The sequence below is a fragment of the Martes martes genome, assembly GCF_963455335.1.
Source record: "Martes martes genome assembly, chromosome: 14".
Classification (NCBI taxonomy): domain Eukaryota; kingdom Metazoa; phylum Chordata; class Mammalia; order Carnivora; family Mustelidae; genus Martes; species Martes martes.
In genome coordinates, this window is record NC_137902.1 from 15,026,514 (window position 1) to 15,043,405 (window position 16,892).

At 35.1% G+C, this 16,892-nt stretch overlaps 1 protein-coding gene across 1 annotated transcript in view; it reads right to left on the reverse strand.

Annotated features, from left to right (window-relative positions):
• ATRNL1 (attractin like 1) overlaps positions 1 to 16,892 on the reverse strand; it is a gene marked incomplete at its 5' end in the record, with an annotated part of 807,401 nt that overhangs the window by 575,747 nt on the left and 214,762 nt on the right. Inside the window, one exon of the mRNA XM_080822490.1 lies at positions 4,973 to 5,066. Within this exon, the coding sequence (XP_080678616.1) occupies positions 4,973 to 5,066 (94 nt within the window). The remainder of the gene's footprint in view (positions 1 to 4,972; positions 5,067 to 16,892) is intronic.

Below are 16,892 nucleotides of genomic sequence, written 5' to 3' on the forward strand. Positions count from 1 at the left end.
TCTCTAGCTGTCGAAGGTAAGGTTCATCAAATGCTGTCATGAAGACCATGTGATATCATAGGATGCCCTGAGTTGATGGAAGTCTCTTTCTTTAAGGCTTTATGGCAGTTAACAAAAGCCGGCCAAGTCCACGGTCATAGTTATGATCCCCCCTGCCAAGACTTTCAAGTGCTAAAGTTGCTACACAAACCAGCACTTCTCCTCCAGCCTATATTTCAGTCTATCAAACACAGTTATATTCTCAATAATTATACTATAGCACACCAGGATAACCACTATTGCACTTACCGTTAGCATTACATGTGCTTACTGCCCCTGGCAAGTCTTCTAACCATAAGATCCCCTGATGAAGGTCTGTTACCAAGAGCCACTTTCAGGAGCAACTGCCTTAGCTGGAATTACCTCAGTAGCAGATGCCCAGGTAGGATGGGGGTGCTTGCCGAGGGCAGTCATCTCAGGAAGCACTGGGACACAATGGGAAATGTAGGATCAACTCTCACCCTTCATTGGTTGAGGATGACCCATTTTGGCATAAACTATCTTATATTTCCTGGTTGCACTGGGCAGAAATAAGTATCTCTGGAACTGAAAGAAGAACAAATATTCTCCTACTTTATGTGGAACACTGGAAAGGACAGGAAACTGTCCTTCAGCTTTGGTAAAAGTATGACAGCCAAGGGAGTTATTAGCAAGATACATCATAAGTATCTGCCACAACATTTTATCAAAACTTCTTTGGGGCGCCTGGGTGGCTCAGTGGGTTAAAGCCTCTGCCTTTGGCTCAGGTCATGATCTCAGGGTCCTGGGATCGAGCCCCGCATCGGGCTCTCTGCCCAGTAGGGAGCCTGCTTCCTCCCCACCCCTCTCTGCCTACTTGTGATCTCTCTCTCTCTGTCAAATAAATAAATAAAATCTTTAAAGGAAAAAAAAAACTTCTTTCACTATTTTTATTTTATTAAAATAAATTATCTCCCACTGAAGAACACCAGTTTCTATCACAATGGTTGTTTTAAGGCTGAAGAAAAAAAAAAAATTAACTACTGACCTTCCTTACACTACTACATTGAAAAAGAATTTGAGTGAGAGACACTGCATTTCACGGAATGCAAATATGCATTACCTTCACACTGTAAAACTGATACATGTTACAAAAATAATATATTGTGTTTTCTTTGAAGTCAGCATGTTACTCCTCAAAAGTAAACAAGTGTCGTAGAGAATTATCACCTCACTCATTACATATTTATCTTACAGTTCATATCTCCATTAAATAATGTTTTAAGTGACCATTTCTGAGTTCCACTGTGGTTTAGGTCAGAGCCAGAACCCTGGCAAGGCAAATAATGCAGTGCCCCTTTGAATGAACATTTTGGCCCCATGACTGAAGCCCTGTTCACTGTGTCTGCTATTCCCCTTTCCCCAGCTTACATCACAGGAAACGCATTCTTAAAATGTTCTCCATTTTCTTCCTTGAGGAACTGGTGGGGTGCATGGGGAAAAAACTCTAGAAAGAGCCCTTGGGGGACCCCAATCCCTGTGACCCCCCTCCCCTAAGAGCTCTGCACTCTACTGCCCGTCCAAACTAGAGCAGCAGTCCATCAACTACCTCAGCTCAAGTCTTCTACGTTTCCAGTTCGTTTTGCTGCAGGTAAGCCAGTGTTCCTGTCTCATGTCTCCCGGAAAGCTCTTGTTTCCCTTCAGACTTTTGGCTATTTGTTTACCCTGTAGTCTCAATTCTGCAATGATTTCCAGAAAAGTCATGGATTTGCAGTTTTCCCAGCTCTTGTTTCTTTCATTGTAGAGGTCGGAGCAATGCTCTTACCAGCTCTCTGTGTCCTTGAGCAAAAGCTTGAAATGCTATAACCTTCTTCATTTTCACTCCCTTGTTTTACTGATATAGTTTCTCCTTCTGTTTACTATATTCTCCACCCAGAATATTTCACCTCCTCCTTCAAGTTCCAGCTCAAGTATCCTCTTCTCAAACTTTCCTGATCCTTCCAAGGTAAATTAATTCCGCCTTTTCAGTACTCCAGCAAAATGTTCTTCAATCCATTCCATTACTGAACACTTACACTGTGGTACAGATGACACGGTCCCCAGAGAATTTCATTCTAGCAAAGGTTACAGGCGAGTGCACAGATAATGCAAGGAACACATTAACATATAGGAAGAGAATGAATTTTAGTTTGAAGAGGTTATAAAAGTTTAGTTTGAGAAGGTATAAATACACAAGATGTGATGTCCAACTATAAATTTAAAGCCAAACAAAAATTGTCCTGTGAAAAGGGAAAGGTTGCCAAGCATTTCAAATCACTGAAACAGCAAATTAGTACATTACATTTTGCCTGGTGTCTCCACTGTTAGCCTGAAAGATACTTTCAGCAAAAACTATGTGATATTCATCTTCATTAATAGTATAAGCACTCACTTAATAATTATTTGGCGATTTGAATGACTAGCTTTGCTTCCTAATAAGAATGTTTTTTTTTTTAGTATAAGCACACTGTAGAAAATAATTGCTTTAAGAATGATGATCCTATTTTCAGTGCCCTGCACTCAAAAGCCAAATAAATAAAACAAAGAAAAAATAATGAATATAATTCTATCTAGAAAGGTTATCTACAAAATACTGTACAAATTAGTATTCCAATTTTTCCCTTGCTTACAAAAATCATAAATAAGAACTAGGGCAAAATGTACTTTCATCATTCAGAACTATATAATTTGTTTTTCTACTATTTCATACATATGACAAATCCTGTTACTTTGTATTGTGATAATCCCATGATTTCAATGAATTAAAATACTGCTCTCACTAATCTGGAAACAAAAGTATCTTACTAAAATACCACATCACAAATTATCATAGATGGTTATATCATTTAAGTAAAAATATGGTACAAATTAAAGATGTCAGTTTTAATTGATGGAATAATGAAATCTTAGAACAAAAATAGAATATTTCTTCTCTATGTCCAGGACCTGATACATAATTTGTGGCAGAGGGAGGCAAGAAGCAGTATAAAATAAAAATGTAAGGCTCTTGCTAAAAATTTATTAAGAATTTCAAGATGGTGATAGCAGTACGTTAAACCAAGCACGATGCCCTTCTAGGCACACACCCAAGAAGGTGGCCCTACTTATGAATTTTGTATTCAGTGAAATATTAGAATTATCTTCTGTCTTAGAACACAGAACTCTGATTTAAATCCATTGGTATTGAGACCAAAACAGCCTTCCTTAATAGGAATTTCCCTAAGATCTTATGATTTCCCTTCCTTTTTTTTAAAGTTTAGAGACTATAGAGAAGAAATAAAAACTGGTCTGTTCACCTTCTCTGAACTTGAAAACCTATGACACCTCAGTGGCTAGCCAAAGATATGTTCTTCTAATTTGAAATGCTTAAAATAATTCTACAGCAAATAATATATTTGTTTTAAACAAAAAGAAATAAAATGATCATTTTCCATGGTTAACAGACTTCTTTGGATATAAAAGTTTTATTTTTTTTCCCATGGAAAATGTTCTTTATTTTGATATTAAAGTGAAAAAAAATAAATGAATAAAATACTTTATAAATGCATGTGGAAAGTGCTAATGTGGCTAATGCTTTATAATACATATGGTCCAGACAAAAATTAAGGGAAATACCTGCTATTTTACTTATTTATGTATTTATTTGCCACCATACAGTACACCATTAGTTTTTGATGTAGTGTTCCATGATTCATTGTTTGTGTATAACACCCAGTGCTCCATGCAGTTCATGCCCTCCCTAATACGCATCACCAGGCTCACTCATAACCCCCAAAACCCTCAGTTTGTTTCCCGGAGTCCATAGCCTCTCATGGTTCTCCTCCCTGCTTAATTGCCCCCCTCCTTCATTTTTTCCCCTTCCTTTTCCTAATGTCCTCCATGCTATTCCTTATGTTCCACAAATAAGTGAAACCATATCATAATTGACTCTCTCTGCTTGACTTATTTCACTCAGCATAATCTCCTCCAGTTCCAATCGTGTTGATGCAAAAGTTGGGTATTCATCTTTTTTTACTTTTTCATAATTTCATAGTTATTATAGTTAGAGTTGATGATTTGTGTCAAATACAGTACATTTATACCTAATATAAGTGCACATATACAACTCGGAAACAAAAATTATTTTAATATTATATGGCATATATAAATTAGAAAAAAAGAATGTTTAGATACCACGAGACAACTGTTATTTTCTTGAGGGGGAGAATAAATATTGAGAATAACAATTTAATTATAGTAAGACAAAACTCATTCATAAAACTACTGAAAGCAGGGCACCTGGGTGGCTCATTCATTAAGCATTTGCCTTGGGGTCAGGATCAAGCCCCACATCGGGCTCCCTGCTCAGCGAGAAGCCTGATTCTCCCTCTCCCTCTGCCTGCCTGCCACTGCCCTTGCTTGTACTCTTTCTCTCTCTCACTATCTCTCTCTGTGTGCCAAATAAATAAATAAAATATTTTAAACAAATATTGAAAGCGAGTAAAAAGAGTAGGTTCATGTCTAGTGAAAGAGTGAAAAAGAAGTATAAGGAACCACTTAAAAAGCTTAAATAACTACAATTATAATTAATAATGACAGATTCAAAAGAAAGGCAAGAAATATGATTTTTTTACTTAACAGGCAATAGAGGAAAATCATAAAAATAAAATGAAAATTTAATGTATGCATTTTTCAAAAAAATTAAGAATGTTTCTTTTTTTAGGGAGATACCAAAGACAAAGATATTCTATGGGTTCTTTTAAAGCCCCCACAAAACTACCATTTTTAAAAGGCTTAGGGTTTTTATGAGAATTGATAAAATACTAGTAAACCTAGTTTACAATAATATGGGTTGCTTAACGAGCACAACACTAAACTTAAAAAAGGAAAGCCTGTAACAATTAGTTTATAGCAAAAGTTCAATCTACGAAAGTTCTAAAAAGTCATTTTTACTTACAGTTGGCATTGATCACCTTTGATTCCTTTCGTTGTGCAGAAACATTTTCCTGTGTGCATGTGACAAATATTTGCATGGCCACTGCATGTACAAGCTGTAAGTCAAAACGAAAATAACACTGAATATTCTCCATCACAAACATGCATCACATTTCATTAGGGGCTTTATTTTTAGACCATGTATTTTCCCCTGGCCATCCAAAAACTAGAGTTACCTCATAAGTTATTTTTTTATTAAAGGGAAGTAAATTCACTTATTGAAGAATTTTGTGAAACTCTTTAAAGACTCTGGGGTATCCTAAAGTTAAGTATGGATCCAAGTATTATTGCATTCTTCTTTGGGCTCCTCTCCATTTCTAGTTAAGCAAATGAATTTCAAAGAGCTTAAGAATTTTGGAATCAAAGGCTTAGATTCAAAATGTACTTCTGTAATCACCAGCTACCTTGGGCAATTTATTTAACTTCTCTGTCTTAGTTTATTCATCTGCAAAAGATAATAATAATAATAATAATGATGATGATGTTTCGCTCTAAGTACTAATGTGAAGATTAAATGAGATCGCACATTTTTAAACATCTAACACATATCGAGCACTTAATAAATAAAGCTATTACTTCTACTACTATTACATTGACAAAAATAATAAAAATATAGCTATATATCATGTAAATAAAGCATGCCTCTTTATTGCCCCAAATAATCTTATTTTGCTTCTGAGATCACTCTCAGTTTTAATATTCCACAATATTAACTGAAACATAACAGGGGACTCATTTCATTTTATTATTTTGCATTCCTTGTTAAAGAGTAGCATTCCAATTATTTGGGACACAAACTCCATACTTATTGTGTCCACCATCCAAACAACTGGTAAGTTCTATTTCAGCATGCACAATCTCTCTTATATCGTAATAACCACTGTACTCGGTGGAACAGCATATGTCATTGACATATGTCAGTGTCACACACTGACACTGTATTGTGTCATTCACAGTCATATGTGACTGAGACAATACAGTCACATATCTGATCTACCATCAGTTATTTCTAGGCTACAATGCATTTGCCAATCCTGAGACAGCCTAAAGAGACCAGGCCAACCATGCTACTAGCTCTTTCAAAACTTCAGTGAGAACTACTGTGTCCTGCACACCTCCAGCTAGTTAAACCACTCTCTGATATAAATGAAACAATGTGGTTTTTCCCTGGTTCACATACACATGTAAAAACAAGTGAGTTTTGATCAAAATATAAAATACTCTAGAACAGGGGCACCTGAGTGGCTCAATGGGTTAAGCTTCTGCTTTTGGTTCAGGTCATGATCTCAAGGTCCTGGGATTGAGCCCCGCATTGGGCTTCCTGCTCAACAGGAAGTCTGCTTGTCCCTCTCCCTCTGCCTGCCTCTCTGCCTTCTTGTGATCTCTCTCTGTCAAATAAATAAATAAAATTTTAAAAAAATACTCTAGAAACTAAGCATCTTGCTAATTGTTTATGATTATTTGCTTTGAAAAATATAGACGATTAATATAAAGTAAATACACACACATATAAAGTAAGTTTTGGTACTAGATAGATTCTTAAGAACGTGGTTTTCTGGCTAGAAGAAATTTCTCCATAAAAGTATTATTTTTTTCTTCCTAAAGAATATTTAAATAAATAGCATAATTCTCCTTTAAGTTTATAGAATTAACTATGGAAACACACAGTGTGAGAATTACAGAAATGAATTTACGGGACTCTAAGATATATTGATAACATGTAATTTCATAAATAGTAAATGAATATACCATGATATCTTAATATTAACTTGCAGAGGTTCATATTAATATTGTCTTATAGTCAGAACTTCATTATTAAAAATAATGATGCATATTAATATTTTAAAACTTAGATAAACATTTTATTTACCCCAATGGCAGAACTAAATAAGAGTTATGTTTGCAGAGTTCCTTTGAAGAATTATCATTGCATAGTAGCTTTAATAATTCCTGAGACCAAAAAAAATTGTGTTAAAATGCCTTTTAATGTAAGCCAATTTTGAGAGAATTCCCTTGTGGTTCTGTACATCAGGTTAAAATGGCACAAATGTATTTCAAATTCAATTGTTTAAAATTTATACTTCATGAAAGTGTTGAAATTATTCTGTTGTCAGCATCTGAGGTTATCTTTTTATGCTGAATAAGCATCTATGAAATCATCATACAGTGGCCTCTTGTTTGGCAAATTTTATATGATGATGATTTTATAGCCTAGACATACACTGAAGGGACATTCTGTGGTCACATGTTATTTCTGTTTCCCTACAGTATAAAGTTGCAATATTAACTTATAACCAAGACTGAACAATAAGGATAGGAAAAATAAAGATGCTCTAAGGGTTATTCTAACAAGTTGTACATGAAGAATATGTAGAAACATGAAACCAAAAAAGGTAGTCAGCATTGGCAGGACTTGTTTCTAAGTCAGCTTATGTGTCAAAGTCCCTTCCATTGCTAGATCCTTACTATCTGTTGAATACCTATAACAATAATTTCTGGAAATTAGGAAATCATGTCCATTTAATATGCACTGTATACATCTAGCATATTATACTTGATATTTACTAGATCTGCTATACATTATATTTCAAGGGAGTAAGAATTCTGACAAAGGCAAACGTTCAAAGAGCTGATCTAAAATTCTATTCAAACTTACATTTTTACTTACAACTCTAAGCCCAAATTTTCACTGATGTATGGTTTATGAAAGAGGGGAAACAGAATATAGCTCCTTCTTTTTTATATAAATAAACATGAAATGCTGATACCAACATTATCTTAGCAATCTGAATTTTCTCATTAAAAATGCTAGAATTAGGGGCACCTGGGTGGCTCAGTGGGTTAAAGCCCCTGCCTTCAGCTCACATCATGATCCCAGGGTCCTAGGCCAGACTCTCTGCTCAGAAGGGAACCTGCTTCCTCCTCTCTCTCTGCCTACCTGTGATCTCTGTCTGTCAAATAAATAAATAAAATCTTTTTTTAAAAAATGCCAGAATTACAACTATTGCCATGTACCTGTTGTTGAGAGAGTATGATTTTTTTCCTACTGAAAAAGTGACAGTTCGCATAATTAAAAATGGGCCATCAATCGGACTTACAGAGATTACTTTTAGTCAGGATATTTGACACCTGTACTTGCCTAAATAAAAAGTAAGTAGTAAAACTCAGTTATTCAGCCCTAGATCCAGTATTCACTGAATGGGATGGGGGTATAAGGCACTGCTTTAGAACTGTAATTAAGATGGCAAAGAAGGAACGCCTGGATGGCCCAGTCAGTTGAGCACCCAACTCTTGATTTCAACTCAGGTCATGATCTCAGGGTGCTGGGATAGAACCCCTCAACAGACTCTGTGCTCACCAGGGAGCCTGCTTGAGAATTCTCTCTTCATCTCCCTCTGCCCCTCCAGGCCTCCCTCTGCTTGTGTGCTCTCTCTCTCAAATAAATAAATAAATCTTAAAAAAAAAAAAAAAAGTGACAATAAGAATCCAGAACTTAAGTAACTGGAACCTTCAAGCAAATGGCACTGTTTCAAGGATTTCAGTGATAGGTTAAGATAGTCATAAAGTGCCAACAGGACTTTAAGATTTATATTTTATATTCCAAAGCTGTCCAAGATATTCAAAAATGGAGAGAAGAAACTCTAACCATCTATTCTAACTATATCCCTAGGGCCAAATCTGGCGCAATTCCTATTATTGTACAGTCCATAAGCTAAGAATGGTTTTTACATTTAAAGAATTGTGAAGAAAGAGAAGGAGGTGAAGGTGGAGATAAAGGAGAGGAGAAGGAAGCAGAAGGGGCAGAGACAGCAACAGCAGCAACCATAAGTAGCCCACAAAAAACAAAATTTACTATTTAACTCTTTAGAAGAAAAAAAGCATGCCAGTCCCTGATCTATAGTCACCAAGCCTGCAATCACATAATTTGTCAACTTTCCATTCTGGTTTAATTTTAAAAACTGAAATCATATTAAAACAATTAGTTTTTTTCCTAATAGAAGAAAGTTAAGCAAAAACATTAAATATTAAAAATATTAAAATATTAAAAATGTCACCAAAATAAATTTTAACTCAAGTTCTAAAAATTGAATTCTTAATAACCTGTGTTTACTTTTATAAAAGAGTAACTTTAATCTTGCTTCAATATCTTTGATAAAAGAATAAGCCTTTAGTCATATTTTATTTTCTTACTCTAACCGGCTAGATTTCTTGACTGCTGCTAATGACTACCATTAAAGTATTTAAATCCTTTAAAATTGACTTCTTAAACTTTATTTAATCCATTTTTCATTCATCTAAAAAAACAACAAAATACCAATATCCTGGGCTATAAATGAGACTTTTAAGAATGACACATTATTAAAAGCTATTCACAAATATTATTACTTGCCTCAAGTTCAAATTCTTAAATTCCAAGCGACTGAATCTTTATTGTGTCTATTTTGAATCTGATTGTTTTCAATGAGATTACTTTATAAACTTGCCTTGAATAGATATTAGATGATGAATCAAAGAATCTGAAAAAATGTTGAGTATTACATTACAAAATATGTTTTATATTTTGTAACATAATAATAACAATATTTTGAATCTATATATGACTGTACTATTTCTGATGTATTTTCATACACATTACTTCTTTCATCTTTTGCCTCACATATTATACCCATTTGACAGAGGAACAGCTTCAAAGAAATGAAAAAAAATACCAAGTTTTTTATGGGAATAGATAAATTGATAACAGTCATCATATAAAAAAATAAACAGGCAAGAAGAGCCAGGAAAACACTAAAAAAAGAAAAGCTTAAAAACAAAGAACCAGCCTACTAGACATTAAAACATTTATAAGCCCTCTATAATAAAAACATTATAATACTGGCACATCAAGAGACAAACAGATCAGCAGAGTAGACTAGAAAATCCATAATACATTTGAAACTTTAGAATATAAAAAGCTTGTATATTAAATCATGGATCAAAGGAATTTTTTAAAATAAATGTCAATTGGACAACTGATGGAAAAGGTAAATTTAGATCTATACCTCACACCATACACAAAATTAAACTCGAACCCGTTAGTGATCTAAATGTAAAAAAGCAAAAGGACACAAGTAACAGAATGCGTAGGTAACTTGGATAAGTTGGATATAAGAAAAAGTATTCTAACTCTAACTCAAGAGTGATTATTTTGATGAGATTAAAATATAAAGACTTCACAGCCAAAACAAACAAACAAACAAAAAACCACCATGAGCAATGTCAAAGGACAGATACATATTTGGAGAAAACTGTTCAACAGATAGATAATGGTCCTAATAAGTAAAGAACTCTTACCAAATTAAGAGGATAAAAATATCTCAACAGAAAATTGAGCAAAAAATACAGACAATTCACATAAATATAAAAATGGTCCTTAAATGTATCAAGATAATATTAATTTCACACATGATAAGAGAACTAAAAATTAAAATTTTCATCCATCAGACAAAAGTTAAAAAGTATAAAAATATCTTCTGTTCACAAAGCTATATGGAAACAGGTACTCTCATAAACTACTAGTGGGAGTACAGACTGGTAGAACCATGACTAGCATACAATGTATGTGTTTGTCTCTTAACCTCACATGCTCCCTTCTAGGAATTTATCCTGAAGATACACTTCTTAGTGTACAGAAATATATACGCATACAAAAGTTTCCACTGCACTATTACTGATATTTGAAATTACTGGTATTCACCTAAATATTCATAGTTGTAGTATAACTTCAAAATGTAGTACTAGGTAGTTATAAAAACAATGAGGAAGATCTCTGTAATATGGAATGATTTCCAAGTTACATTATTAAATGACAAAAGTTACGCTTTGTATAAAAAAACTAAGAAAATAAGCATGTTTCTACATATTTAATTTTAAAAATAACATAGGGAGGAGAAACCAGAGATGGGTTTGAGGTAGGTTACTTACAGGGCATGAGTGAGAATGTCATGAAAAGATGGGGGGAAGGACAAGGAGGAAACTGGCTTTTTGTACATTCGTGACTTTGAGGACCATGTTAATATTTCACGTACTCAAAAAAAAAAAAAATTACATCAACAACACTGGTGGGGCACAGGTGGCCCTAAAGCTGACTAAACACAGAAATAAATGAATGGCCCCAACTGAAATGACTAACAACCACACTGAAGGAGGGAAAAAGAGTGAACACAAGTACTTTTTAAACGGTTACAGACTATATGTCCTCATACTGAAGACCAAAATAAGTGTATAAATGCTAAATTCTAATTAGTAGACTTCCTTTTCATGGAGGTATGGTTTAGCAGTTCCAAAACTACTTTCTGTACATTTTAAGATTGAGGAAATTTAAAAATATATACTGTGGATAATGAAAGTCGGCTTAAAAATTTAGACAGTAGAAAAAATAAAAATGAACCCTGTAGTGAGGGACAGAAAATGAGGTGTTAGTGTAAACTCATTGGTTTTTTTTTTAAAGACTTTATTTATTTTATTTTAGAGAAAGAGTGCAAACGAGGAGAAGAGTAGAGGGGGAAAGTGAGGGAGGTGGAAAGAATCCCAAGCGGATTCTAGTTCAGCACAGAGCCCAAGGTGCGGCTCAATCTTACTACCCTGAGATCATGACCTGCACCAAAGCCTAAAGTTGGACCCTTAACTGACTGAGCCACCCAGGTGCCCCTAAACTTACGGATTTTAGTATAAAATATGGGTGGATATAAAACTATATATCAATGTGTGAAGTTATGTACATGTTTAAGAGTATATATGCATCTATGTGTAGACACGTAAGCATGTGTGTACACAGGTATTTATTTATTTATTCTCCGGTTCTGTCTGTTGAGGTGATCTAGAAATAAAATTGTCTTTGTAGCAAAGGGCCCACTAAAGGAACCAAGGCTGCTTAAGAAATGCCAGCTTCCAGTTAGAGCAGGAAAAGTACAAGATGGTGGCAAAAATACAAGAAAATGCTCAAAGAATATAAAGAGTACATGAAAAATGGATGAATATGATACAAAGAGATGATAGATAGATAGATATACAGATACATAAATACATAAATAAAATACACAGATGAACTACAGAAGAGAAAGCTTTTCATTGTAAAAGAAAGCCTAATAATTAGTATAGAAAGAATGATAGAAAATCACCATTTGGTAAAAATCATAAAACTAGTAGGAAGGTTTAAGAACTAACATAACACTCACAGAGTCTCAAAATATCTCCTAAAAGATATTTTTTTTCATTGAAGAATAATATAGTAACTTTAGAGTAAAGAAATCTGGCAGACACCACTTTATCCAAATGTCCCTACTGAACATTACCATTACTGGAATGATGATAGCATGTAGCTCATGATAGCTCATGAGAAGAATTTAGCATAACTTCAGTGGTATTCCCACCAAAAGTATGTAATCAGAATATAACCATGAAGAAATGACAAACAAAGCCATATTCCATACAAAGCACATGCTATATACACACACAAGAAAATGGGCTAAAATCCTAAACAATGTCAATGTCACATAATAAAAAGAAAGACTCAAGAAATGTTCCAGATTCAAGAAGTCTCAAGAGATACACAAATGAATAAAACCAGTCACCTTGGATTTTCCTTTTCTCTAAAGATCCAACAGCACATTAAAAAGATTATCCACCATGACCAGGTAGGATTCATCCCTGGGTTACAAGGATGGTTCAACATTCGCAAATCAATCAATGTGATAGAACAAATCAATAAGAGAAGAGAGAAGAACCACATGATCCTCTCCATTGATGCAGAAAAAGCTTTTGACAAAATCCAGCATCCGTTCCTGATTAAAACACTTCAAAGTATAGGGATAGAGGGAACATTCCTGAACTTCATCAAATCTATCTATGAAAAACCCACAGCAAATATCATCCTCAATGGGAAAAAGCTTGCAGCCTTCCCATTGAGATCAGGAACACGACAAGGATGCCCACTCTCACCACTCTTGTTCAACATAGTATTAGAAGTCCTAGCAACAGCAATCAGACAACAAAGAGAAATAAAAGGTATCCAAATTGGCAAGGAAGAAGTCAAACTCTCTCTCTTCGCAGATGACATGATTCTTTATATGGAAAACCCGAAAGACTCCACCTCCAAACTACTAGAACTCATACAGCAATTCAGTAATGTAGCAGGATACAAAGTCAATGTCCAGAAATCAGTGGCTTTCTTATACACTAACAATGAAAATACAGAAAGGCAAATTAGAGAATCGATTCCATTTACTATAGCACCAAAAACCATAAGATACCTCGGAATAAACCTAACCAAAGAGGTTAAAGATCTGTACTCGAGGAACTACAGAACACTCCTAAAAGAAATTGAAGAAGACACAAGAAGATGGAAGACCATTCCATGCTCTTGGATGGGAAGAATAAACATCGTTAAAATGTCTATACTGCCCAGAGCAATCTATACTTTTAATGCCATTCCAATCAAAATTCCACCAGTATTTTTCAAAGAGCTGGAGCAAATAATACTAAAATTTGTATGGAATCAGAAGAGACCCCGAATTGCTAAGGAAATGTTGAAAAACAAAAATAAAACTGGTGGCATCACGTTACCTGATTTCAAGCTTTACTACAAAGCTGTGATCACCAAGACAGCATGGTACTGGCATAAAAACAGACACATGGACCAGTGGAACAGAGTAGAGAGCCCAGATATGGACCCTCAACTCTATGGTCAAATAATCTTTGACAAAACAGGAAAAAATATCCAGTGGAAAAAAGACAGTCTCTTCAATAAATGGTGCTGGGAAAACTGGACAGCTATATGTAGAAGAATGAAACTTGACCATTCTCTTACACCGTACACAAAGATAAACTCGAAATGGATAAAAGACCTCAACGTGAGACAGGAATCCATCAGAATCCTCGAGGAGAACATAGGGAGTAACCTCTTTGATATCAGCCACAGCAACTTCTTTCAAGATATGTCTCCAAAGGCAAAGGAAACAAAGGCAAAGATGAACTTCTGGGACTTCATCAAGATAAAAAGCTTCTGCACAGCAAAAGAAACAGTCATCAAAACAAAGAGGCAACCCACGGAATGGGAGAAGATATTTGCAAATGACAGTACAGATAAAAGGTTGATATCCAGGATCTATAAAGAACTCCTCAAACTCAACACACACAAAACAGATAATCATATTAAAAAATGGGCAGAAGATATGAACAGACACTTCTCCAATGAAGACATACAAATGGCTACCAGACACATGAAAAAATGTTCATCATCACTAGCCATCAGGGAGATTCAAATCAAAACCACATTGAGATACCACCTTACACCAGTTAGAATGGCCAAAATTAGCAAGACAGGAAACAACGTGTGTTGGAGAGGATGTGGAGAAAGGGGAACCCTCTTACACTGTTGGTGGGAATGCAAACTGGTGCAGCCACTTTGGAGAACAGTGTGGAGATTCCTCAGGAAATTAAAAATAGATCTTCCCTATGACCCTGCAATTGCACTGCTGGGTATTTACCCCAAAGATACAGATGTAGTGAAAAGAAGGGCCATCTGTACCCCAATGTTTATAGCAGCAATGGCCACGGTCGCCAAACTGTGGAAAGAACCAAGATGCCCTTCAATGGATGAATGGATAAGGAAGATGTGGTCCATATACACTATGGAGTATTATGCCTCCATCAGAAAGGACGAATACCCAACTTTTGTAGCAACATGGACAGGACTGGAAGAGATTATGCTGAGTGAAATAAGTCAAACAGAGAAAGTCAAGTATCATATGGTTTCACTTATTGGTGGAGCATAACAAATAATATAGAGGACAAGGGTAGATGCAGAGGAGAAGGGAGTTGAGGGAAATTGGAAGGGGAGGTGAACCATGAGAGACTATGGACTCTGAAAAACAACCTGAGGGTTTTGAAGGGGTGGGGTGGGAGGGTGGGGGAACCAGGTGGTGGGTATTAGGGAGGGCACAGATTGCATGGAGCACTGGGTGTGGTGAAAAAACAATGAATACTGTTACGCTGAAAATAAATAAAAAATTAAAAAAAAAAAAAAAGATCTTGAAAAGGGGTAGGTATAATAAAGGTGCGGAAGCAAGCCAAGCGAAGTTCCCCAACACTCAAAAGTTTACCAAGGGTGTGTCTAGCAGTTTCATGAGGCTCAGCCCACAGACATCTCTCTGAAAAGGCATCTAACACAAGAAAGTAGTAAAAACTGCACCTTCTACTAACCATAATCAAGGTCATTCTGAAATTACCTGACTTAATGTCAGGTCCAAATACTTTTCATAATCTCAGTTCTTCTTGTCCTTTTGATTCCTTTTATGAGAATAAAAGAGATAAAGAGAGCTCAGAAAGATGGAATAGATAAAGAAAGCTTAGGGCTCTAAGTATTTGAAGTTAGAGGAACACATCCCTCAGAAAAACAAAATGTTTCAAAATAATTAGTACAGAGAGAAGATAAATTAGCTACAAATATCATAGAAGCTATAAAATAAAGATTTTTTTTAATCATTCAGTTTAAACAGGCAGCTCTGCATGATTTAAAAAGCCTTTTTGGGGGGCGCCTGGGTGGCTCAGTGGGTTAAAGCCTCTGCCTTCAGCTCAGGTCATGATCTCAGTGTTCTGAGATCTCAGGGTTCAGAGAGTCCGCATCGGACTCTCTGCTCAGAGGGACCCTGCTTCCCCCTTCTCTCGCTCTGCCTGCCAAATAAATAAATAAAATCTTTTAAAAAATTTATTTAAAAAGGCTTTTTGGTTTTCTTAATGTATTTAAATGTTTTTGAAAAATGTTATTCTGAAGCAAGTCTTTAATCAAAGTATAACTTCATGCCCATACCATATGCTAAATATCTACATATAATTATATAATTATTCATGTAATGAGCTCTTTTTGGGATATTTGAAGTCTCAGGTTGGCCCTTCCTTGCCACACAGGAAAATCATGTATACTAAGAAAATACAAACTTTTTAACTTTGTTGTGTCAAAATAATTAACAGAAATAAGATTTCCATGTCAAGTGATATTCATCCATTGGCAGCTTTAAATCATTCAGGTCAATGCTCCCAGTTTGAGAGATTTAAATTACTTATGCTTATTTCAAGGAATACTCAAGGTCATTTGATTATAAACTTTCAGCTTCTATAAACACCTCTGATACGTGAGAAAGGTTTAAAATGAAAAAAATTCCCATCCTAGTAGAGAAAAAGAAGAGTTCAATCATGTTCCTTTTACTACCCTTTTGTCTCTGAGGATAGTTGTGTCATAGCCCAATGTATTTATTAAAGTATTAAACAAGGGCGCCTGGGAGGCTCCGTCGTTGGGCATCTGCCTTTGGCTCAGGACGTGATCCAGGGTCCTGGGATCAAGCCCCATGTTGGCTCCCTGCTCAGCAGGAAGCCTGCTTCTCCCTCTCCCACTCCCCCTGCTTGTGTTCCCTCTCTTACTGTGTTTCTCTCTGTGAAATAAAGAAATAAAATCTTAAAAAAAAAAAAAAAGTATTAAATACTTCTGTAAAAGTCTGCTATGGGTAGATATCCACAATATACCAAAAAATTTTAAAAATAAATGTTTTGCTTATACAAAACAAGGTAAAAATAGAACTGTCACTGTGTTGAAAGAATTTTCCCCGAACTAGAAAAGAGTAAGTTTCTTTATCACTATTAAATGTAAAAACCTAAAATAAAATTTTAAAAAGTATGTAGAAAGAAAAAAATCAGATGAGTATAGTATTCAAACTCCTAGAAAAAGAACAACAAAATGAACTAAAAGACATAACAAAATTAGACTATGTTAAAACCAATTATGAATGCAGTGTAAAAGAAAAAAATCTTATTGATAATGCCAACTAACCCATTAAACATCTTGCAAT